The sequence below is a fragment of the Macaca thibetana genome, chromosome 6 (assembly GCF_024542745.1).
Source record: "Macaca thibetana thibetana isolate TM-01 chromosome 6, ASM2454274v1, whole genome shotgun sequence".
Lineage (NCBI taxonomy): Eukaryota > Metazoa > Chordata > Mammalia > Primates > Cercopithecidae > Macaca > Macaca thibetana.
Genome location: NC_065583.1, coordinates 43853955 through 43880027, shown reverse-complemented (window position 1 = coordinate 43880027; position 26073 = coordinate 43853955). Strand labels below are relative to the sequence as shown.

The following is a 26073-nucleotide window of genomic DNA, read 5'->3' as shown; positions in this document are numbered from 1 at the left end:
AAAGTGTGGTCTGTGGACCAACAGCATCCATTTTACCTAGGTGTCTGTAAGAAATCCCAGACATACTAAATCAGAATCTGCATTCTTTTTTTTTTTGAGACGGAGTCTCGCTCTGTCGCCCAGGCTGGAATGCAGTGGCTGGATCTCAGCTCACTGCAAACTCCGCCTCCCGGGTTTACGCCATTCTCCTGCCTCAGCCTCCCGAGTAGCTGGGACTACAGGCGCCCGCCAACACGCCCGGCTAGTTTTTTTTTTTTGTATTTTTTTAGTAGAGACGGGGTTTCACCGTGTTAGCCAGGATGGTCTCGATCTCCTGACCTTGTGATCCGCCCGTCTCGGCCTCCCAAAGTGCTGGGATTACAGGCTTCAGCCACCGCGCCCGGCCCAGAATCTGCATTCTAGCAAGATTTTGGAATGATGCATATACATGTTAAATTTTGAGAATCACTGTAAAACAATCAAGTGGTTTTCCATTGTACTTGAGAAACTGTTATTATTATTTCTTTCCCTACTGAATATGTGAGCACTTAGAAAGCAAAAGATTGGCTGGGGCGAAGGGCCTCACACCTGTAACCCCAGCACTTTGGGAGGCCAAGGCAGGCAGATCACAAGGTCAGGAGTTCCAGACCAGCCTGGCCAATATGGTGAAACCCCGTCTCTACTAAAAATATAAAAAAATTAGCCAGGCATGGTGGCACATGCCTGTAATACCAGCTACTCGGGAGGCTGAGGCAGGAGAATTGCTTGAACCCAGGAGGAGGAACTTGCAGTGAGCCGAGATGGTGCCACTGCACTCCAGCCTAGGCAACAAAGCGAGACTCCATCTCAAAAAAAAAAAAGAAAGCAAATGGTTATCCAAATTATGTGCCTAAAATGTGCTGTCTACACTCCTGTAATCCCAGCAGGTTGGTAGGCTGAGGCAGGCAGATCACTTGAGCCTAGGAGATGGAGACCAGCCTCAGCAACAGGGCAAAACCCTGTCTCTACAAAAAAAAAATTAGCCAGGTGTTGTGGCGCACGCCTGTAGTCTCAGCTATCCAGGAGGCTGAGGTGGGGAGGATGGCTTGAGTCTGGGAGGTTGAGGCCGCAGTGAGTGACACTGCATTCAAGTCTGGGCAACAGAGTGAGAACCTGTCTCAATAAATAAATAAAATAAAATATCTGTCTGGCCATCAGAAACAAAGGAATACATTGAATGGATACTTCATAAATATCTATAGATTGGCTAATTTTGTTCCTGATTTGCAGCTAAAAAGGTAATTAAAATCACAATCTTTCACTCTATTGTCTGACAAAAGAGGTCCACCATCGACATCACATCCACATAAACACACACAGACAAACACACATACACGGGGTCTTCTACAGATAGAATTTTTAACAGGAAAGCAACTTGCAAAAGAAAGTGATATTAAACGCTGCCATGAAAATCAAAGCTGTTTTAAATCAACTGGACAAAATCACTTTAAATTCCCTTTAAACTGAAATTGAGGGGCTATATGTACTTGATGGCCTCTGAGGCTTTGTGGGACTTTAATATTCAATAATTCTGTGACCTTAGGGAACTTTGCTTCTGCATCATCCCAGAAGTGACTGTAGGGACCAGGGACAGCCCTGAGATTAAGTCTGAACCTATAAAGCCCGACTGCCGATCTCAGTGCTCTCTAAGTCCCAGCTTCTCTATAACCTCCCCAAAATGCTCCTGCTCCTCGCATGTATTTATTATCATGATCACCCGGCCCCCCAGTCCCGTTTCCTCGCACTTCAAACTGCCCCTTGCCTCCATGAGCTTGTCACTGTCCTACTTCTCTCCCCTCTCTGCCTCAGCTTCTCAGTCTCTCACACAGATCAATACTGCCAAGGTGGCAAGGAGCTAACTTAAACTGTACTAGTGGAAGAGGGTAAGGGAAAAAAGATATAATCCTAACCTGTCCCAATCACGTTCTTCCCCTCCCCTTGTAGAATTCGTTTATTTTTCTTTCCCTCTCTTTTTTTTTTTTTTTTTTTTAAAGATTCAGGGGAACATGTTCAGGTTTGTCACATGGATATATTGCCTGATGCTGAGAGAACTGCAGTGAGGTGTCATTACATCATTTTCTGTAGTGAGGCAGCTGGACCTAGTGAGAATTTGCCCTTTGGGTATGGTAAATATCTTTATTTCCTGAACATAGTTTCAGTTCTGTCTCTGGCAAAGCCTCTGATGTGAGTCTTGGGGCTTTAACCCAAAGCTATTTCACATCCAAAAAATTGAATCAACACATTTATCAGGCATCTCTCTCATATTTTGTAAACGGCTTTTTATACACTGTCTAGTTCAACTAACTGTAATACACATATATCTTCTTATATATCTAAGCAATAAACATAAACCATTCTCAGAGTTAAGTTTCTGAGCCAGTGTCCTGCATATGAGAAGGTTATTGGTGGAAATCTCTGTTTATATCCTTAAGAGAGTCCTCCCAAACCCAAAGCCTATTTATAAAGTAGAACCACAATGAAATACCATCTCACGCCAGTTAGAATGGCAATCATTAAAAAGTCAGGAAACAACAGATGCTGGAGAGGATGTGGAGAAACAGGAATGCTTTTACACTGTTGGTGGGAGTGTAAATTAGTTCAACCAGTGTGGAAGACAGTGTGGTGATTCCTCAAGGATCTAGCACCAGAAATACCATTTGACCCAGCAATCCCATTACTGGGTATATACCCCAAGGATTATAAATCATTCTACTATAAAGACACGGGCACATGTATGTTTACTGCAGCATTATTCACAATAGCAAAGAATTGGAACCAACCCAAATGCCCATCAATAATAGACTGGATAAAGAAAATGTGGCACATATACACCATGGAATACTATGCAGCCATAAAAAGAATTAGTTCATGTCCTTTGCAGGGACATGGATGAAGCTGGAAACCATCATTCTCAGCAAACTAACACAGGAACAGAAAACCAAACACTGCATGTTCTCACTTATAATTGAGAGTTGAACAATGAGAACACATGGACACAGGGAGGGGAACATTACATACCAGCGCCTGTTGTGGGATGGGGGCTAGGGGAGGGATAGCATTAGGAGAAGTACCTAATGCAGGTGACAGGTTGATGGATACAGCAAACCACCATGACATGTGTATACCTATGTAACAAACCTGCACATTCTGTACATGTATCCCAGAACTTAAAGTATAATTTAAAAAAAGAAGAAGTTTGGACTTTAAGAACATGTGTAAAAATAAAGGTTCATCTAGACAGAAAAATAAATAAATAAATAAAGTAGAACTTCAGGCTTTTCATTACAGCCTAGGTCCCCTTTCCTCCTATTTCCCAAGAAGTACGCATTATGAGATTTACTCACACAGGTCAAGGAAGTACTTGAAGGAAGATCTCTCTTCTCTAGAGATGAACTGTGTAGATTTTATTTCTGGCTCCACAGCTTATTAGCCATGTGACTCTGGGCAATTTGTGTAAACCCTCTAAGCTTATGTTTCCTTTCTTCTAAAATGGGAATAATAATATCCCTAGATACTGGAGTTGTTGTGAGGAGTGAATGAGATTACGTATATAAAGTGGTTAGTACAGTGCCTAGGTGATTAACTCCATTTCACAGTTATTAAAAATTAAGGTCAGAGAGGGTTGTTGTGAATGATCTTTTTTTCTTTTTTTTAAATTTGCAAAGCCCACTTAATGCTACAGATTCTCCTCTCTAGGACTCTTCTACTTGCACACATCTCTAGCACATGACACTGTCCATGTGGGAGGTAACCTGACTCCCAGCTAATGACAGTATGGGGTCTTAGCTGTCCTTATGCACACAGTGTTCCTCTGGGCAATAACTGTGTGCATGTATGTATGGCTAACAGAAATGGAATAGCCCCTTTTAAAAATTGGGCATGATTTTATAACACAAAAATGTACTAAACCCAGTAGCATCAAAAAGGACAAATAGGCTGAGCACAGTGGCTCACACATGTAATCCCAAAACTCTGAGACGGAGGGATGGGAGGACTGCTTGAACCCAGGAGTTCAAGACCAGCCCAAGCAACATAGCAAAAGTCCATGTCCACAAAAAAAGTTTAAAAATTAGCTGAACATGGTGGCATGCGCCTATAGTCCAGCTACTCGGGAGGCTGAGGAGGGATGATCACTTGAGCCCAGAAGTTCAAGGCAGTGAGTTATATTACTGTAATACTGCACTCCAGCTTGGGCAACAAAGTGAGACCCCGTTTCAAAAAAAAACAAAAACAAAAACAAAAACAAGACAAACATCTTCTTCCTACTTTAGGTGACATGTCAAAGGAAATAAAAGTTTGAGGGTTAAATATCAAAGTCTCTTCTGCATTCAGCAGGATGTAAAGACATCTGATCTCCCCTACCTCTAAGATGATGTCTCTGCTTCAGATTGCCACCACTGGAGAGGGTACCATTGGGGTTAAAGCAATGGCTCTTCCTAAAGACAAATGACGGGGTGAAATGTGTTTATGGAGAAATGTGTGTCTTTGAACCAGTCTATTAGAGATTAGAATAAAACAAGTCAGTTTTGATGTGGGCTTGAGGAAATGATAGGTTTGCAGGGCTAGTTCTAAACAAAGAAAACACTATAATGTGTGTGTAGGAAAGGATTTTGGGGAGGGGCAGACAGAAGAGGTGAGAAGAGCTTGCAAAATATTAACTATGTCAATTAGCAGTTCTGCCAAAAGTTGGATTCAAAGTTGTTTGTTGCTTCCGGGACAGGAAGGCTTTTAACTCTAGGAAACTTTTTTCCTGTCATCTCTCATCAGCATGACCACTACAAGTGTTAGAGAGTGAGACCCAGGAAGCAGTGTAGACTACTCACTTGGCCTATGGGCCCCCCACCATCACTGTTCCTCTCCTTTGCCCTAGGGCTAGCTCAATTTCAACATTTCACCCTCAAATAAGAAAAAAGCTCATAAACACAATTTTTAGCAAAATTTGAAAGTTCCCTAACAAAACAAGTGAAAAGTAGCTTGCCACATCATTCAACTTTTTATCTTAGTATTTGAACCCTAAGGCCTGAATTTTTTATAAAGAATTCTACAAATTGGGTCTTTTAAAGTTAGTTCCTCTATTGTCACAAGAACAATTGGGGAAAGATAATATTTAAGAGATGGTTTTTAGAACATTTTATTTTGGTGCTCTAAGCCTTCATGTGAGAAATCTACTACCAGGAGGTCACTATCCCGTGAGAAGCCCAAGCCACATGGAGATCCCTGAAGGATGGGACACCAAGTTGGGGAGTGGGGTGAACTGATCAAGGTGGCACAAAGGTGCTATACATGTGAGTGAAGAAACCATCTGGGAAATGCATTATCTAGTCCCAGCTGTCAACACTTGGATCAGAGATGAACTGCTCAGCCAGCTCTTCTCAAATTCCTGACCTAAAACATCAAGCCACAGGAGAAAGACCATATGCCCCAGAAGAGCCCTCCAGTGAGTAAGATTTTAAAGATACGTCCCAGTTGTTTCTAATTCCACTAGGATTTCAGTATCAAGGGAAAGTTATTAATTAGTAACATTAATAACTCATGACAGGCATCATATCTTTTGATGGAGAAGCTGTTTGAGAAAGGCCATGAACAATGTGGACTTTGACAACAAGAAAACAAGTACAGTAAAGGTTGAGCTACATAGATATTCAAATAGAAACGCATCTTTTGTAACAACTTCATAGAGTAAATGGTTTTATATAAAAACACAATTTAGATATAGGAACCATGAGAACCAGGACAATAAGCATTTTAATCTAACATGGAGAGACAGATGATTAACAATGACAGGACAGACCTGCTCTTTGGCACTTTGTAAAATAAAAAAATTTAACAAAACACTGGGGACGAGACAAAACTCTAAATGTGAAGTAAAATTTCCAGTCATGTAGAAAACAATAGCTCACCCTTGACATCAGTTTAATGTGTTGAAAATTTTTTAAAAGTGATTTCTTTTTCCCAAAAGCAAGCAAGCAAGAAAACAAAAGAAACAGAGACCAATGTGAAGGCTGTATGCTAATACATCAAGAGATATGAAATAATTAAAATCTACTTTGGTTAGAAAATGATCTAGATCAACTGGGGAAGAAATAGCGAGATGCATCTTTAGAATTTCCCATGTATCAAGCTTCCTTAAGAACTTTTCAAAACTACCACCAAAATACTCAGTTGACGTCAAATATCATCATCTTCTTGAGCAGCTTGAGTATGTTCACAAAACAGATGCATTTATTTTTGCAGGGACTAATACTACAGTCACAGTGGTGACTGTGGACTGCCATAGTGGGCCATAGCAGAAGCTGGATTTTTCGGAAAGTGATGGAAACCATCTCATACACACAAAACTCACAACTCCTTTACTGACTTAATTCACGTACCTCTTTCCTCAACTATTTGTTCTCCCTCCAACCCTGTTAGGTGTAATAGAAAATAAAAAATGGCCAGGTGCGGTGGCACACACCTGAAGTCTCAGCTGCTCCAGAGGCTGAGGCGAAGGATTGCCTGAAGCCAGGAGTTTGAGGCTGTAGTGTGCTAGGATCGCCCATGTGAACAGCTACTGCACTCCAGCTTGGGCAACATAGCAAGATCCTGTCTCTTAAAAAATTAATAAATAAATAAATAAAGTAATTAAATTGTTAAAATCTTCCACCATATCTGGTGCTTTATGGACACTTTGAATTAATTATCTTTATGTGAATAAAGGTTACCTAGTATGGCATCTGTTATCAAATAGAAGATAGATAAACATGCAAACACTAAATCTCCAGCCTCTGCTACCCAGCAAAACTCCATTTCTACAAAAAAAAAAAAAAAATTAGCGAGGCATAGTGGCACATGCCAGTAGTCCTAGCTACTGGGGAGGCTGAGGTGGGAGTATCACTTAAGCCCAGGAGTTCAAGGTTGCAGTGACATATGGTCATGCCACTGCACTCCAGACTGGGTGACAGAGTAAGATCCTGTCTCTAAAAACAAAGCGAAACAAAAACACTAAATAATAAAATAGGCAAGCAAAAGAAAGTATATGGAACAGCATAATAAACTCTCCATCAAATCAAAATAACTTAAGAAACATTTTAAAAGAATGCAGAGTTTAGGTTATTGTATGAATTTAAAATATTCTCACTAATGTGACATTTTGATACATTTAAAATACTGTACATTGCTAAACCTGCCTTACCTTACTTCTCTTTCCTCTTTTTTTCCTAATGAAGCTACTGTCAAATTCTACAGTTGTTCACTTTGAAATAGATCTAATGTCCTATTTTTCAGACCACTGAACCTATATAATATCCATGAAGCCAGTATAACTCTGCAGACATCCTAGCTATTCAGGCAATGTTATAAAGGCATCATCATTGTTCATTTGTCTGATCTCTATGTATCTTGTCATCTTTCCAGGGTAAGATTGCCAAGGTCTTGGACTCTTCATTTGGTGGAGTCTAATTCTGTTCTCTTTACAAAGAGCTAGGGTTACACTCAGCAAAGGTTACCATTTACGTGAGACATGAAGCCTGCTAGCATAACTCATCACCAAAGTAAAACCCCTGGCTATTTTTTCCCTCAAGGACATCCCCAGTGCCACATAAAATCATGAAAGAACACTTCAGGATAGGCCACACGTAGGGCCTGCATGTACTATGAACCCACACTTTCATTTTTATATTCTGGAGTGTGATATTTTCAGAACAGTCAAACAAAAGGGTTTTTTTCCTTTTGAAAAATCTCCTTTTCTCTCCCCTAGAGGAAAATACACGAGAATCAAATGTAAGAGACTACAGTGGCTTTAGCAAGAGAAGCCAATATTTAAGGGTGAGCTTTCTTTTTTTTTTTTTTTTTTTTGAGACAGAGTCTTGCTCTGTCGCCCAGGCTGGGGTGCAATGGCCGGATCTCAGCTCACTGCAAGCTCCGCCTCCCGGGTTTAGACCATTCTCCTGCCTCAGCCTCCCGAGTAGCTGGGACTACAGGCGCCCGCCACCTCGCCCTGCTAGTTTTTTGTATTTTTTAGTAGAGACGGGGTTTCACCGTGTTAGCCAGGATGGTCTCGATCTCCTGACCTCGTGATCCGCCCGTCTCGGCCTCCCAAAGTGCTGGGATTACAGGCTTGAGCCACCGCGCCCGGCCAAGGGTGAGCTTTCTTTTAGAAATTACTCCTTTTTGTGTTTGGCTTTGCTTTATCATTTACTCAAATTAGTTCTGAAATATTTTTAATAAATAAATAATATTTTAAATTGTTTCAGTAATTTCTAAGACTCAGCTTGTTATCTTTCAAACCTCTGCATTCTGAAGTGGCAGTCAAAGCCAGTGCCTTAAGTGCTGACTGCTTTTGCTTTAAGCACCAATGTTCATCTTTCTTTCTCTTATCCTCTGATGGAAATTCATCTACTCTGGTAATTCTGAAAATTAGAGATTTTAAAGCATGATCAAACCTTGAGATTTTTTAAAAATGTTTTAAAATAGCAAATATTAGACCTAGAAGAAACCTCAGGGACCATCTCACTTCTAATATAACTGAGACCCCAAAGGTCTTGCCCAAATCATAACTAATAAACGACAGCCCTAAAACAGAATCTAGATTTCCTTAATCTTGAATTAGTGCTCTCTTTCACCATATTACTTGATCTTTCTATATTTTTATCCATTTCAGACACAGATCATATGACTCAGCAATATACCCAAAGTAAGATTCAGGGCACTTCTTTGTTCCATTAGTAATCACTGTCTTTTTTCATTGGTTGGAAGATCAGGGACAGGAAACAGGAAACTCCTGCTTGGCCTCCCCACCCCATGGATTAAATGGTAGCAGGGGCTGCTGGGTGACTTGCCCATGAAGCTTGACTGTTCATGCTTAGAAGGAGGAGCATCATGAACATTAAGAAGCCAGGTACAAAGACCCTTCTCTTTATAAAGATAGAATTTTCTCTTTTTTGTTTTCATTAGCTTAAGGATATAGAACAATTTCAAGGTGGCAAAAGCCTGAATTCCACACACCACCAAAACTATTCTGCTAATCTTTTCCAGCTATTCCTTTGAGATGTGCCAGAAGCTTAGAGGATGTTTTATCCTCTTGCACCAACTGACCTTACATTTACTTATAAGGTATGTTTCTTCCAAAAAGTTCCAGAAGTTTCATATATACTCTCTCATGTAATCCTTCTCTTCCCACAGGGGGAAGCATTTCACTTTTATCTTTTTGCCGAAGCCAAAGTTTCCCTGGTGTTTCCACGGTTTCTTTCCAGAGTTTGATGCTTAAGGTTTAGACTCTCTGGAAGTCACAAACATTCCCAAATGAAGTCTCAATCAATACTGCCAACAAAGCCAACTTATTCATTCGACAATTACTTATTGAGCATCTCCTGTGTGCCTGGCACTATTCCAGGCACTAGGGATTCAGGAGTGAACAAAACAGACTAAGTCTCCATCCTCATGGAGCTTACATACAAAATAAAAGTACTTTTAAGTCCTTTTAAAAGTAAAGTCCTTCTGGGACTTTAATAGACTGTCTGGTAATGGATGTTCTGGTAATGAACTATTCCCTTACTAAATTCAGAACCATAAACACATTCTAATCTAATAAAAGATTTTAAAAATTACAGTCTCAACTACTCAGAATAATATCCACAGTTTTGAATTTATCGAGTAATAGAGTCCATTTGCTATAAACCTGCAAGGATTGCACTAGAAGACAAGAGATTTAGATTCTAATCCTGACTCTTCTACCAACAGATTGCATGACCTTGGACAAATAACATACTCTCTCTGAACCTTACTTTTGTTCTCCAAAGACGTTAGGCAAGAAGATTTCTCATGTCATCTCCTGGTCTGCAATCATAGGATTGGTTAACCTCACCTAAGATGGCTGGTGTAATACTAGGATTTACTGCCAAGGTCAAAAGAGGAGGAATCCTTCTATATCAATTGCTTTTATTTGTCAGGTGGGGTTGAGGAAAATAGCACAAGGCAACATACAACTCCTAGGAAAATGTAGCATCTCCCTGTGCAATAATCTGCGAAATCAACCAACTCCACACCTATGTGTTCAACAGTAGGCCAGACACTTTGGGGATGGGAGACATATTACATATTAAAAGATCCCTGATCTTGAGGAATTTCCAAAGAAAGTACATGATAATAGATTATTTAAAACAAAAGTGTATTATAGAAGTTCTAAGTTCACAAGAAAAGAAATATCAAAGAGGCCTAGATTAGTAACCTCTGAGGAAGGGTAGACTATCCCCTGGATCTCCATATAACAACCATCATCACAATAATAATAGCAGCTAACATTCATTGAGCGCTTGATATTTATCATTTATAAATTACGTGCTTTTGTAAGCTATCTAACCCTAGAAATAAACACTACTATTGTGTCTTTTTAACCGATGGGGATCATGAGACTTAGAGGGAAACCTAACATACCTAATAGTAAATGCAAACAATCTGATCCCAGAGTATTCCACACCATCTAATGGTCATGGGCTGTTTGCCTCACCCTCGAGATAAAGGTACAAGCCACAGTATCTGGCACACAGTTTAATGTTCCGTGAATGTTACTCAGTGCCCTTCCCTATCCATCCCCCACTACCATTCACCCTCAATCCTCATCTCACATACATACCTCATCTTTTCCAATTCTAAACATGCTTCAAAATTCAGTTGAAGGTCCACACTGACCTTAGACCAATCAAGCTTCTGTCTCCTTACTTATTTCTAGCACTTACTTCTCAAAGCCTTCCAGGTGATCATGCACTGTCTTGTGATGTCACTGGCATGATTTAATGTCTTATGACATTAAGGTTTCTTACATCTTATGATATTATTAAGATGAACCTATTATTAATCTTTTGCACTATTGAGCTTTTCATATAATTTAATTGTGTCAGTTAACTCCAAAATCCTTTGTGTTGTTTCTGGAGTCTCAGCAAAAGAGGCCTCAGGAAGCATTCACCAATCCAAGAGTTTGACTGTGAAGTTTTCATTTTTAGAAAAATGATCCAAGTCAAGCAAATGCAGCTAGCACATCAAAGTTTGATTCTACCCTGTTTAGAGAATATGTAGATATAGGCTCTTTCTGTTTGTGCCTAATTTTAGACATAAAGGTAATCTATGCATGTTTATAATACTTTATCTAATGCATATCCATAGAACTGAATTTATCTTCTTCTGAACTACTGAGAATACTATCTGTTCTTTGAAAATTAAAAAACTGGCCAAGCATGGTGGCTCACATCTGTAATCCCAGCACTTTGGGAGGCTGAAGCAGGTGGATCACCTGAGGTCAGGAGTTCAAGACCAGCCTGGTCCACTTGTTGAAACCCTGTCTCTACTAAAAATACAAAAAAATTAGCCAGGCATGGTGGCGCGTGCCTGTAATCCCAGTTACTCAGGAGGCTGAGGCAGGAGAATAGTTTGAACCAAGGAGGCAGAGGTTGCAGTGAGCCAAGATCACGCCACTGTACTCCAGCCTGGGCGACAGAGTGAGACACCATCTCAAAAAAAAAAAGAAGAAGAAGAAGAAGAAAATGAAAAAACTGACTCTTACAAAAACAAAAGGCAGCTTCGGTTCACAGATTTATTTTAATCTTATGAATTTATTATAAAATACTATATACATAGGAAAGAGTTAATAGAATATATATGTACAGTTTAAATAATAATAAAAGGTACATTCTGTAGCCACTATCTACCTTAACAAATAAAACATGAAGTAGCATTAATAAATCTTTTTATATCACCTAAATTTTAGTCTAAAGCAAATTAAGCCTGATATAGTAATACAACTTCAAGATGATAAAGGGTTTTTAAGGACTGAAAAGAGCCACCAAGTATTAAGAGATTATATATTGAGATTAGGAGGAGATTAGATAAATCTAGTTCTAATAATAGTAACAAACACTATATATAAAAGACTTTTAAGTGGGAACTAATTTGTTTTCATTAAAGCATTGTTGTGTAATACAAACTTATGGCCTAAATTTTCTCAAATAGTTACAATTTTAGATATTCTATTTCCATAAACCAATGACTTTCTGGAAATTACCATATTTTGTTATTTAGGCTAACCTACATCTTCCAATCAACCTCTCCTACATGGAAATAATATAAAAGTTCTTTGTGGGGCCATGTGACCTAAATGTTGGTTTGAGGAAATAAATCATCATAGATAAAGTGTAAAAAAAGTATCAGGTCACAAGTTTAGGAGATCCTAACTCTAATCTCTGTTGAATTACTGGCTCTATGAGAGCCAAATCATGAATGAAATCCTATTCATGACTGCCACAAAAAGAATAAAATACCTAGGAAGACAACTAATGAGAAGTGAAGGGCCTCTTCAAGGACAACTCCAAACAACTGCTCAAAGAAATCAGAGATGACACAAACAAATGGAAAAATATTCCATTCTCATGGATAGGAAGAATCAATATGTAAAAATGGCCATACTGCCCAAAGCAATTTATAGATTCAATGCTATTCCCATTAAACTACCATTGACGTTCTTCACAGAATTAGAAAAAAAAATATTTAAAAATTCCTATGAAACCCCAAAAGAGCCCAAATACCAAAGACAATCATAAGCAAGAAGAATAAAGCTGAAGGTATCACACTACCCAACTTCAAATTACACTACAAGGCTATGGTAACCAAAACAGCATGGTACTGGTACAAGAACAGACACATACACCAATGGAACGGAATAGAGAACCTGCTGGCGAGGTTGTGGAGAAAAAAGAATGCTTTTACACTGTTGGTGGAAGTGTAAATTGTTCAACCACTGTGGAAGACAGTGTAGCAATTCTTCAAAGACCTAGAGGCAGAAATACCATTTGACTCAGCAATCCCATTACTGGGTATATACCCAAAGGAATATAAATCATTCTATTATAAAGATATATGCACATGTATATTCATTGCAGCACTATTTACAATAGCAAAGACATGGAATCAACCTAAATGCCCACCAATAATAGACTGGATAAAGAAAATGTGGTACATATACACCATGGAATACTATGCAGCCATAAAAAGGAACAAGATCATGTCCTTTGCAGGGACATGGATGGAGCTGGAAGCCATTATCCTCAGCAAACTAATGCAGGAACAGAAAACCAAATACCACACGATCTCACTTATAAGTGGAAGCTGAATGATGAGAACACATGGACACATTGAGCGGAACAACACACACTAGGGCCTGTCGAAGAATGAGGGGTGGGAGGAGGCAGAGCATCAGGAAGAATAGTTCATCGATGCTGGGCTTAATATCTAGGTGATGGAACGATCTGTGCAGCAAACCACTATGGCACATGTTTACCTATGTAACAAACCTACACATCTTGCACATGCACCCCAGAACTTAAAATAAAACTTGGAAATAAAAAAAAGAAAATATATTTGAAGAAAATTTTTTGAGGAAAATATAAACGATCGAAGTTTATTCTGGAGACACAGAAAAACTGAATGAACCAGTCACTTTAGAAGATACTGAGAAAGTTTTATTAACCCTTTAGGAAAGCTCATGGTTCAGAATGGTGCCATCTAATAAAAATATACTGCCTATCAGAAAAGAGAACAACAGCCAGGCGTGGTGGCTCACGCCTGTAATCCCAGCACTTTGGGAGGCCGAGGCGGGTAGATCACGATGTCAGGAAATCGAGACCACCCTGGCTAACACGGTGAAACGCTGTCTCTACTGAAAATACAAAAAATTAGCCGGGCATGGTGGCGGGCGCCTGTAGTCCCAGCTACTCGGGAGGCTGAGGCAGGCGAATGGCGTGAACCCAGGAGGTGGAGCTTCTTGCAGTGAGCTGAGATCGCGCCACTGCACTCCAGTCTGGGAGACACAGTGAGACTCCGTCTCAAAAAAAAAAAAAAAAGAAAAGAGAACAACAAATACATAATTTTAAATTTTCTAATGGTAACACTAAAATTACAAAAAGGAACAGGTAAAATTAATTTTAATAATATGTTTTAAAACAACATACATAAAAGATTATCATTTCAACATGCAATCAATATAAAAATTCATTTTGCAGCCGGGCATAGTGGCTCATGCCTGTAATCCCAGCACTCTGGGAGGCTGAGACAGCAAGATCATTTGAGGTCAGGAGTTCAAGACCAGCCTGGCCAACATGGCGAAACTCCTTCTCTACAAAAAATACAAAAAAAAAAAAAAAAAAAAAAATTAGCTGGGTGTGGTGGCGCACCTGTAATCCCAGCTACTCAGGATGCTAAGGCAGGAGAATTGCTTGAACCCAAGAGGCAGAGGTTGCAGTGGGCAGAGATCGCATCACTGCACTTCAGTTGGGAAACACAGAGAGACTCCGTCTCAAAAATAATAATAAGAATTTTACCTTTTTGGTACTTAGTCTTTAAAACTGTATTTTGCATTAAAACATTGGAATTTAGTTGCTAAATTTTCATTAGAAATACTTCATGTATTTAAATTGTATGCAATTTATAAAAACTAAATTCATATACCTAGACTGTTCTAAACACACTTAGAAGTTTTCCTAAACTGAAAATGAATCTTTAAATGTAAATTTAAGGAAAATAAAATTTTAAATTAAAAAATTATTGGCTCTGAAGTGAGCTCTAAACTTTCAAGTAGCTAACACAAATAGCAATACAACCAATATTAAGACTAATAGTGTCTATGCGGAAAAATTAAACTAGTATCATGGGAGAAGCTCAATTATTCCTGGTACTAACAATTGAAATACATTTTTCTAGTAAATCATCATGGAGATAATAGGAATACTGACAAGATCTGCTATGGTCCAAATGCTGATGTCCCCCCAAAATTCACATGTTGAAACCTAATATTCAAATGTGATAGCATTAAGAAATGGGGCCTTTGGGAAGTGATTAAGTCATGAGGACTCCAATCTCATGAATGGGATTAGTATCCTTATAAAACAGACTTGAGGGAATTCTCTTACCCCTTCTACCATGTGAGGACACAGCAACAAGGCACCATTTATGAAGGAGACAGCTCTCACCAAACACTAAATCTGCTGGTGCCTTGATCTTGGACTTCTCAGCCTCCAGAACTGTGAGCAATAAATTTCTATTGTTTACAAATTACCCAGCAAGGTATTTTAAAGGGTATCATAGCAAGCCTGAACAGACTAAGATAACATCCTTCCTTAGTAAGCATAGCAATGTGTTTCAATATATTTCTTACCATAACAAATATTCTGAAGACTTCAGACCAAAACACACATTCACAGATACTAATTTATGCCCTCTGAAATAATGTTTTGAGAAATGACTCAATACCTCCTCTAGGCACCAGTGCTATAAGTCTATAAAGGCAAACACCTGGATTTCTAAAATGGAGCATGCTAAAGTAGTTCCATCCTGAGTTAAGAATTCTGTTGTTCTGGGCTGGGCATGGTGGCTCACACCTATAATCCCAGCCCTTTGGGAGGCTGAGGCAGCAGATCACGTGAGGTCAGGAATTCAAGACCAGCCTGACCAACATGGTGAAACCCCGTCTCTACTAAAAACACAAAAATTAGCCAGACATGGTGGTGCAGCCTGTAGTCTCAGCTGCTCAGGAGGCTCACGTGGGAGGATAGCTTGAACCCAGAAGGTGGAGGTTACAGTGTGCCAGGATCACACCCCTGCACTCCAGCCTCGGCAACAAAGCGAGACTCCATCTAAAAAAAAAAAAAAAAAGAATCCAGATGTTCTGGATTAACCTGTCTGTAACCAACACCTGCTGCTAGTCCGAGTGTAAATACAACACACTGGAACTAAATTGTATTAAAATCCAATGAGATTTAGACCAAATCTATCTTTTCTCTTTCTTGCAGGTGCTCAGGGAAGTAAGGAAAAGTTTTCTCTCTGGGATTGTGGTTGAAATGTGCTACAGAAATTTCAGAGTAAGTGCAGAATCTCATGTGGATGCGCATTTGTTGCGTGTGAATATAGTGAAAGTTCCACTTTAAAAAATACCAAAAAAAAAAAAAAAAACCTAAGACTTTGCAGAGAAACTTTGAAGTGATTATTTGCTTTACAGGTTATTTCTTCTAGACAACGTAAGTATTTCATAACACCCCCGATTACCAGACTGAAACAAAACAAATTTAAAGTGAAACTATTCAGAACCATAATCCACTAATAATTGGTAAAAAAAAAAGTATTAAAATTATTATGCAAATATAGAGAAATATAAGGATTATATGTAAAAATATGTGCTACATTCAAATGTGTATACACTGAGGCATTTCTATCCAAGTTGCCTCTAATCTTTCTTTCACTTGATGGTGTTTGGTTTTGTTTCCCTCACTGGATAAAGAAGAAAACCACTAGTTTCTCTGACCATCAGCTCCCCAGCAAATGAAACCTCCAACAACAGATCAAGTTATTCTACCTTAGTTCAACCACTGTATATTAATACCTGGAGGGTAAGTTCAGTTTTAAGCCTTCTGAGAGGGTCCTAGTAATGCAGACATAGGCCCAAGAAAAAGGAGTCAATGCAGTTTTCTTAAGAAGTATACATGAAGAAAGCCTCTAGCCACATGACCTCAAAAGAACAAGAAAGAAAGCCACAGGTTTCAGAAATAACTCCATGGTAGCTCTATGACTTGGCCCTTTCTTTGTGTGCCAGACGATAAGGGACAGTTGGTTTCTAGGAACTTGTTCCCATAAGAGAGTATTCCAACTATCCGAGGAATGAATTCTCTGTTAACTTAAAAAAAAAAGGCGGGGGAGGGAGATGCTTTTTTGAAAACCCAAAAGATCCAAGAAGAACAACTATATGGAGGAAGAAAAAAAAACAGTAAAATTTAAAAGTTTTTTAAAACGTTTAATATATAGTATCTAAATACTTGCCAATATGCATTTCCCAAATACAATTGCCCAGTGTTGTATTTCTCCATCTCAGCTAATGGAATGCTGGAGGATAAAGAAGAAAGTGTAGCACTGGAGCAAACACCCAAACTGACACTGAAATTAGAAGCATCATGCTTTTCATAAAGGAAACTTAAGGTGTGGTCAGTAGCAGCTAGAACTGAGCCCGTTAGTTTTTGGCCACCATGGACCTGAGTTTCAGGGCTTTGACAGTATGAGTGACAGCATCATATTCTCTTTTATTCCTTAAACCAGATGCAGAGTCCCTGCAGCAGCCTGTCAGGATCCACTTGTGTAATACCCTCTGTGTTTACCAAGGTAACTCCTCCATATTGCATGATGGAGTTTAGATTTTATAAATAAGTTGTAGACATTAGTGAAGCAGTGAGAAGAAAAAAAGGGGAAACCAGAAAGGATTTCAGAGATTATTATCATGTTATACATGAGAAAAATGAGGCTGAAAAGGGGTGAAATGATTTGCTCAGTGTCACAGAGCAATTCATGGTTTACCCTGTGCTCTTTAGACTTCTGCTCTGTGGCAGTCCTCCAGCTCTGGAGGGCAATGCTTAGACTGTCCCCTCTAGGGATACTGCTTTGCCTGACCTCAAAATAGAGTCAAATTCTCTTAACTAGCCATAAAATGCCGTTCTGAAGTCAACAAGCAAAGTAGTAACTGAGTCCTGATTAGGTCACAGCCAGGAATCACTATCTTCCCTCTCACCCACTGGAAATAGCACAATTGAATCACCCAGGTCAAACCAAAACTAGGGCTGAGCCTTCTCTGAGCTCTCTGTCTCCCAATTACCAAACCTGGCAGAATTGGAATAAATGCTCAATGCTGGCTCAAAGTATGAAATGCAGGGCAGGGATTTAATCTGTACCAGATACAGGATGGGAGACAAATGAAACAATGTCATTAAGAGTAAGTGACATTGCTATTGATTCTGGAAGCTCACTTTCAACAGATGCTGTCAGGTACATGTCTGTTACTTCTACAAGTCTCTCCTGCTGCATTCCTTCCCTATAAGATGCCCTGAGACCTCTGGGCATCAAGCCTGAAGGGTTAGGCTGGTCTATCACCTGATAGAAAGACCTCAGATTCCCACTCTCTGGTCTCACAGCCAAGTTATAATCTGAAATATCATTACAGATTCCAGGGTACTCTGGGGGTGCAGGTAGAGGGAGGAGAAAGATCAGGATTTAAGGGGTAAATTTAACGTAAATGCCATCCATTCATTTATACATTGTGATACTAAACTAGCTATAAACCCTTTTTATATATTTGTATAACTCTTATTCTCTATAGGAAGTTTTCAGACCTTTGTGAAATGAGCCTCAAAACCCCACACATTTTGCTAGCCTGATTTCACAGACGAAGAACTTAAGTTCCAGAGAGGTTAATAGTCTTTTCCAAGTTCCTATAACATGCTTCAATCAGCCAGTGGCAGAGTTAACATTTTGGCCCAAGTTCCCTGATTCAGGGCTCTTTAACAAATTACAATATAGTACTCACCTCCTTATCCAGTTTCACTTTCTGTGGTTTCAACAACCCACGGTAAACTGCGGTCTGAAAATAGATGAATAGAGTATAATAAGATATTTTCAGAGAAAGAGAGAGAGATCACATTCACATAACTCTTATTATAGTATATTGGTATAATTGTTCTATTTTATCAGTTATTGTTGTTAATCTCTTACTGTGACTAATTTATAAATTTTATCACAGGTATATATGTATGGGAAAAAACACAGCGTACATAGGTTTCAGTACTATCCATGGTCTCGGGCTTCCACTGGGGGTCTTGGAATGTGTCCCCTGAAGATAAGGGGTGATTACTGTACTGCCCATGCTACTGTGACCAATAATAAAGACTAAATCTGTGATTAGATATGTATTCAACAAAATAGTCAAATATAACAAAAGAAAGAGTATTCAACTAATCCGTTTTCTAATTTGAAAAAAAATGGCTCTTGGTGAAATGAAATAATAACTTTCTCATTAAATATAATTCTATGAAGACAAAAATAATTTACACCTGACTGTAAAGCACATTACAAAGCCCAAAAGAATGCCCAACAGTGCCTTAAGATATAGTCAGCTGTCAATAATTATGATTAAAAAAATGCACTCTTACTGCAAATGGCATATCAAATCATTGTAGATGGTATAACAGTTTCTTCCATCCTCTGAACTCTGTGTTTATTCTTCAGCATCTTCAAGACATCCCTACAATCAGAGATCAGCCAGTCATGTTTGAATGCAGAATCCAGGACACAGCCACAGTTCAAGTTCACTGGTACAGACAGAACGTGCAGATAACCAACTCAGATGACTTACGGATTCTGAGGAAAAGTATCATGATAAGCCTTTCAATTGTTTTTAATTCCAGTTAACCTTGAAGTCTACTTCATATTTTAAAGTTTAATTGCTGATTTTTTAAAGGTTTAAAGATTTGTGCTGTTAAACAATCACTATTTCAAATCCAAATGATTTCTCAACAACCAACAAACTGTTTTGATGAAAGAGTAATTTTCATAGCTGTGAAAATATTGGTTTATCGTAAATTAATCTTATTTTCATGAGTTCTTGACATATAAACAAAAAGAAATATGAGAATAAACATTTCTTAAAGGGTAAAACATAAAAAAACTGATATATAACTTTTTACTTTATTGGGTAATTTTCCTACAAGATAATTAATTTGGAGAAGGGTAGTAAGTATAATGATCTATCTTATGCTAAACAATGAGTTTATACTTTATAAACAATTTCTCATTTAATCCTCTTATAACCATTTTGAAATATATGTTATTATCCTAATTTTTAAATAACTAAAATTAGAAATACAAAAAAATCTCGCTCAAGGACACAAGGCTAGTAAATGCTGAAGCTAGTGTTCAAATCCAAGATGGTTCTTATGCCAAATGAAGAAAATATACTCATTTAAATATTAATTCAAAATAACTAAATATTTACACATCACATATAGGAAAAAAATCTTATTACAAAAAGGATATGATATTTCTGTTAAACAACATTTGTTGTATTGTTGAAAATAAAGTAATACAAATTTATAAAAAACCTAGAAAATACATAACACAAAGAAAAAAATTGAAAATAGAGAAAACCATTATTAACCTTTCATATATTTTTCTACGGTAATACTACAGTATTTTTATAATGTAATTTTCCATTTTATTTTAATCAAAGAAATTAGGAAAAAATGATTCTCTTGGGTGAAAAAGGCCATCTCAGTATTAGTGTGTTCAACAGTGTTCATATTCAGAGAAGATATATTCAATCGGTCTAATCTTAGGGATAAAGAAAGTCTGGGTAAGTAAAGCAATTTTCACAAGGTCACAGAACAATTTAGTGGTAGAAGCAGAACTAAAATCAAGTTCTTGTACCCTGCCACTTATCATTCCTTTATGTACCTTTTCTGAGTTTCTGAAGAATTTACTTACTGTCTGGGACTCCAGATTAGTCAATTTTGTATTTGCTTCCAGGTATTTCTCATATACATATGGTCCCTTCTCCCAACTAAATTAATTATCATCACTTAAATTCTCTCTCTTTTTTCTTGTTTTATCTTTCAGAAGTTTATCATCCCTTCCTGGTAACTATAATTTCTTAAAATCTTGATAATTGACTAAATCAACATTAGCATCAGAAGACTTTGTCCCCTAAGTCACTCTTGCCTTCATGAGCTCTTTTGAGGCTCCCCTACACCAACCTCTTGAACTGACACAGCAGAAGAAACAAAGTAACTGGGATTTATCGGTGTTTTTATTCATATATTTAAATTCAACATAGGTTTACTGAGTATAGACTATGGTTAGTCTCTGTTCTTGGTATTAAAAAGACAGCAATGAACCAGACTGACAAGGTCCCTGCTCTCAAAGAATATGCATTCTCCCTGTAATCCCACTTGGGTTAGGATTTGTGACTCATGAACTTTACACAGAAGCAGTAAGGAGGTGTCCTGACATCAAACATCCAAACTGCTCACTGTCCAAGAAGAAGGTGTGATGACCATCACACTGTGGCCATTAACATTAGGTCTAAGTCTGATGGTAGTGATAATTTCTAGTTCAGTTCAGAGTATGTTTCTATAGGACTAAAGCTACCGAATTCTAGAAATCAAGGAATAAAATGTAATCCCTGCTTTCAAGGATTTCATAGTCTAGTAGAGAAAACAGACATGTCTAAGAGGCAGTTGATAAGAACCATGATGGGATTGTTTTAGATTTTTTTTTATTTTATTGATATATATTAGATGTACATATTTTCAAGGTATATGTGATAATTTAATACATTCATATAATCAAATCAGGGTAAATGAGATATGCATCGCCTAAATTACTTTTCTTTACACTAGAAACATTCAAATTACTCTCTTCTAGCTATTTTGAAATGTACAATTAATGGGGCTTTTTGTTTTGTTTTCTCTTGTTTTTTTTTGAGATGGAGTCTGGCTCTGTCACCCAGTCTGGAGTACAGTGGCACGATCTCAGCTCACTATGATCTCCGCCTCCCGGGTTCAAATGATTCTCCTGCCTCAGCCTCCTGATTAGCTGGGATTACAGGTGCCCGCCACCACACCTGGCTAATTTTTGTAATTTTTTAGTAGAGGCAGGGTTTCGCCATGCTGGCCAGGCTGTTCTAAAACTCCTGACCTCAGGTGATCCACTGCCTTGGCCTCCCAAAGTTCTGGGATTACAGGCGTGAGCCACCGCGCCCAGCCAATGGGGTTGTATTTTTAATATTTATCTTTATGAGCCCACTGAGAAGAGAAAATACTGAATCGGATAGATTTTTTTTAAATCTCAGGAATAATCTATTTATTCCTAGTACCTACTCTCCCCAACATCCTCCCACACTATACGTCTGTTTGGGGCATCCAAATACGCTAATCAAGTTGAATTTCTGCTCTTTCCACAGGAAGTCTGCACCTTATCACAGAAGCATTTCCTGAAGACTCTGAGGAGTTCAAGTGTATTGCAGAAAATGAGGCTGGCACTGCAGCTTCTACAGCAAAACTCTTCGTTTCCCCAGGTAATAACTCTTCAAAAATCTCCTTGCTACAATTCAGCCCTGAGTCAAAAGGAAGAATCTTTGTTTCCATCTGAACTCGTGATTAATTATATTTTCCAGAAAGAAAAGTAGTAGAGAAATCAGAGAGTCCTCCCAAGTTATCCATCAGCAAACTTTCTCCAAAACTGGCCTCCTCTCCCTGGAGCACCGAAAGCTACACAAAGGACACGAATCCAGATCATACCACCATAAACTTTACGCCAATTATTCCTGAACCAATCACTCATAATGAACATGAGATCCAGTTTCCAAAGAAGGATTTCTGTACCATCAGTGGAAATACTTTTGAGCTACAAGCACAGTAGTAAGGGGAGACAGGCCCAACATTCATTCATTCAACAAATATTCCTGGTTCTGTAGACAGATCATGACAAAGCTCCTGTCCTCAGGGAGTTTGCATTCTAACATGAGTCACTTTAACTGTGTCGGTCCTCCCTTGCCTTTCAGTGTGCATTTCACCATGGCTGAAATATTAAGCCTGGTGCTTAGATTCACATTTAAGGGTTTGTTACACAGACTTATTGAAAAAAAAAAAATCAGGCCGGGTGCGGTGACTCATGCCTGTAATCTTAGAACTTTGGAGGCTGAGGCAGGTGGATTACTTGAGGTCAGGAGTTCAAGACCAGCCTGGTCAACATGGTGAAACCTTGTCTCTACTAAAAATAAAAAATAAAAAAATTAGTTGGGCATGGTGATGTGCACCTGTAGTCCCAGCTACTTAGGAGACTGAGGCACCAGAATTGCTTGAACCAGAAGATGGAGGTTGCAGTGAGCTGAGATCGTGACACTGCACTCCAGCCTGAGCGACAGAGCAAGACTCTGTCTCCAAAAAAAAAAAAACAAAAAGGAAAAGAAAAATCAATGCTGAAATAACACAAGATTTTGAAGAAGTGAAATCTCTTCCCAAAATAGAATTCAGTGTCCTGTCTCAATATAAAAATGTAAAACATTTTGTGATACAGGTTTCTTCTTTATCCATGAAGAAAAACAGACCTTAGAATAAAAACAGAACTGTCCTTCTGTTTGGAAAACAAATGTAGAAAGGTAAAGATAATTGAGTTAAGTGAATTTTCCCACCAGGTTATTTTTAAAACAACACAATCCATCACCATTTGCTACTTCTCCACCCCTCAACACAAACCTCAAATCAAAATATTGTTTAAAAAATAACCTAGGGGCTTGGCATGGTGGCTCACCCCTGTAATCCCAGCACTTTGGGAGGCCGAGGCGGGCAGATCACCTGAGGTCAGGAGTTCAAGACCAGCCTGACCAAGATGGTGAAACCCCATCTCTACTAAAAATACAAAAATTATCTGGGCGTGGTGGCACATGCCTGTAATCCCAGCTACTTGGGAGGCTGAGGCACAAGAATCGCTTGAACCCAAGAGGCAGAGGTTGCAGGGAGCCGAGATCACACCACTGCACTCCAGCCTGGGTGACAAAGCATGCTAGGCTTGCCTTGGGAAGACGGCCAATACTAATTATCTAAATTTTTTCTACATACCTGTGTTTAATAGTAAGCCTTTGGGAGGCTGAGGCAGGTGGATCACGAGGTCAGAAGTCTGAGAACAGCCTAACCAACATGGTGAAACCCCGTCTGTACTAAAAATACAAAAATTAGCCGAGCCAAGCGTGGTGGCACACACCTGTAATCCCAGCTATTCAGGAGGCTTAGGCAGGATAATCACTTCAACCCAGGAGGCGGAGGTTGCAGTGAGCCGAGATCGCGCCACTGCACTCCAGCCTGGGCAACAGAGCGAGACACTGTCTCAAACATACAAACACACACACACACACACACACACACACACACACACAAATAGTAAGCCTAGGTCAGGCACAGTGGCTTACACCCGTAATCCCAGCACTTTGGCAGCCTGAGGCAGGCGGACTGCTTGAGCCCAGAACTTCTAGACCAGCCTGGGCAACATAGTGAGATCCCATCTCTACAAAAATATGTAAAAATTAGCTGGGTGTGGTGGCTCATGTCTGTAGTCTCAGCTACTTGGGATGCTGAAGTGGGAGGATGGCTTAAGCTGGGGAGGTCAGGCCTGCAGTGAGATGTGATCCCGCCACTGCATTCCAGCCTGGAGGGCAGAGCAAGACCCTGTCTTTAAAAAAAAAAAGAAAGAAAGTGAGCCTTTAAAGCTTTAAAAGGCACAGTGGCTCACACATGTAATCCCAACACTTTGGGAGGCTGTGGCAGGAGGATCACTTGAGCCTAGGAGTTCGAGGCGGCAATAGATATGATCGTGCCACTGCACTTCAACCTCAGAGACCAAGTGGGAACCCATCTTGAAAATAAAAATAAGCAAATAAATAAAACTTTTAAAGACCTTGAATTTATAAGTTAATATCTTTCATAACAAATGACCATCTTCATTAGTAAAATCATCTGTGGAGAAAACTATTGGGTAAATATTCCATAAAAGTTAACAAGTTTTTATTGAGTGTCTACTATGAGCCACAGTGTTAGGCAAGATAAATAAGTAGTAAACAGTCCCTCCCTCAGAAACAATTTAGTTAAGGAGATAAACCCACAGAATGTCCATTATACGACTTCCCATTTCATTTGAGTCTCTCATCAATCATCTGATTTAGGTTGGTAAACCTGGTACTACTTTTTTTTTTTTTTTGGGGGGGGAGTCTTGGTCCCGGGTCTTGCTGTGTCACCCAGGCGGGAGTGCACTGGTGTGATCATGGTTCCCTGCGCCTCGATCTCTTGGGCTCAAGCGATTTTCCCACCTCAGCCTCCCATGTAGCTGGGATGACAGAAATGCACCACCATACCTAGCCTCATTTTTCAATTAGTTATGAAAGCTCAAAGTTTAAGCAACTTGTTTAAGGCTACACAGCATGTATGTGGTGGAGTGGGCGCTCACACTCAGGTCTCCAAAAACAGATAACAAGAGGTAAATATGTCTAGAAAGTTGTAGAGCATTAGCCAAATTAATGTTATCATTTGTATTCTTTTACTCCAAACTCCATGGATTCCATTAATTTCTTGCTTGGGAATAATTAATATAAGATTGAGTCAAATGCTAGACTGGATATTTCAAATTATAAATGCTACAATGGGATTCCCTTTCGTTATATGTCTACACAGAACTTTAATAACCACAGTGAATTTGTGTGAACTAAAATAAAACTTTCTTTACTCTTTAGTTCTTCCATCCTCAATGTGACATATTCCTTTCCAGTTGATATAACAGAAATGAGTTTTGTCACATACATCTGACCTCTGACTTTAGAAGAAGCTCACAGCACCATTTTTTTTTTTTTACAATAGCATATATACCTTATATTTTTGAAAGACAAGAGCTATAAATGAAAAGGGAAGGATGAGTGACAGTTAAATAGCTACCCTGTTTCTGAAACTGATAGACAAGGAATTCCCTTAACATGTAACAGGAAAGGTTTCAGTGAGATAGTAGGAAGTTACTGTGTTTTGTAAGGCATTTGAGTAATTTACTGAAGGCCCTTACTGATAATTTAGAAAAAGAAATGGAAAAGGCTGTCTTTATGAGCAGACTGTAGTAAAAGCTCACCCATCTGGCATTGTAATAATTCTTCCAGTCTTAAGAGTCTATGATTTTTCTCAAATAGGCAATTAAACCATTCAAATAGCCATATTTGTGAGGAAACAAATGACCATTCAAAAAAGCAAATCAAACATTAAAAGGCAGGAACAGATTTACAGTAGATTATTAAATATAGACCCCTGACTACTGAGAATGGTATCGTAAAAGAGGACCTACTTACCTTTCCTAAATCATCTCTTGATCCCCCTATTATAGCAAGAACTTTAGCTTTGATGTACCATGGAGGCTATCACATTTATCACACTGTAACCTGGGTTGTATCTCACAAAGACCTAGAGAAGAGGCAAAGTTTGAAAGACAAAGAGTAAGCAGAACTAAATTCTTCCTCAAGTGTAGTACCCTTAGAACGTGCTGTAGGCAAAATCGGGTATTTAGCAGGTTGTCCTGGATGTCTTCCCTACTTGGCTGGTGAGGTATAGCTCAAACTTTTAGTACAGAGAGACCTCAAATCTATTATTTCCTTTTCCATGCCCTAATCAAACCCTGTTCTCCAGCAGAACCAAATGTCAG

General features: G+C 38.8%; 1 protein-coding gene and 1 long non-coding RNA gene across 3 annotated transcripts in view; one reads left to right on the top strand and one right to left on the bottom strand.

Moving 5' to 3' along the window:
* The window catches only part of LOC126957562 (uncharacterized), a 60275-nt gene that overhangs the window by 9890 nt on the left and 24312 nt on the right, over nucleotides 1-26073 (bottom strand). For both annotated transcript variants that reach the window (XR_007726821.1, XR_007726822.1), the window contains exons 2-3: nucleotides 19002-19093; nucleotides 18380-18433 (exon numbers count right to left, since the gene is read on the bottom strand). This is a non-coding gene — a long non-coding RNA (uncharacterized LOC126957562). The remainder of the gene's footprint in view (nucleotides 1-18379; nucleotides 18434-19001; nucleotides 19094-26073) is intronic.
* Nucleotides 19082-23167, top strand: LOC126957560 (myopalladin-like). Its single transcript, XM_050795619.1, has 3 exons — nucleotides 19082-19219; nucleotides 21809-21922; nucleotides 22022-23167. Exons 1-3 carry the CDS (start codon nucleotides 19117-19119, stop codon nucleotides 22264-22266), a joined length of 462 nt encoding a protein of 153 aa, XP_050651576.1. The 5' UTR covers nucleotides 19082-19116; the 3' UTR covers nucleotides 22267-23167.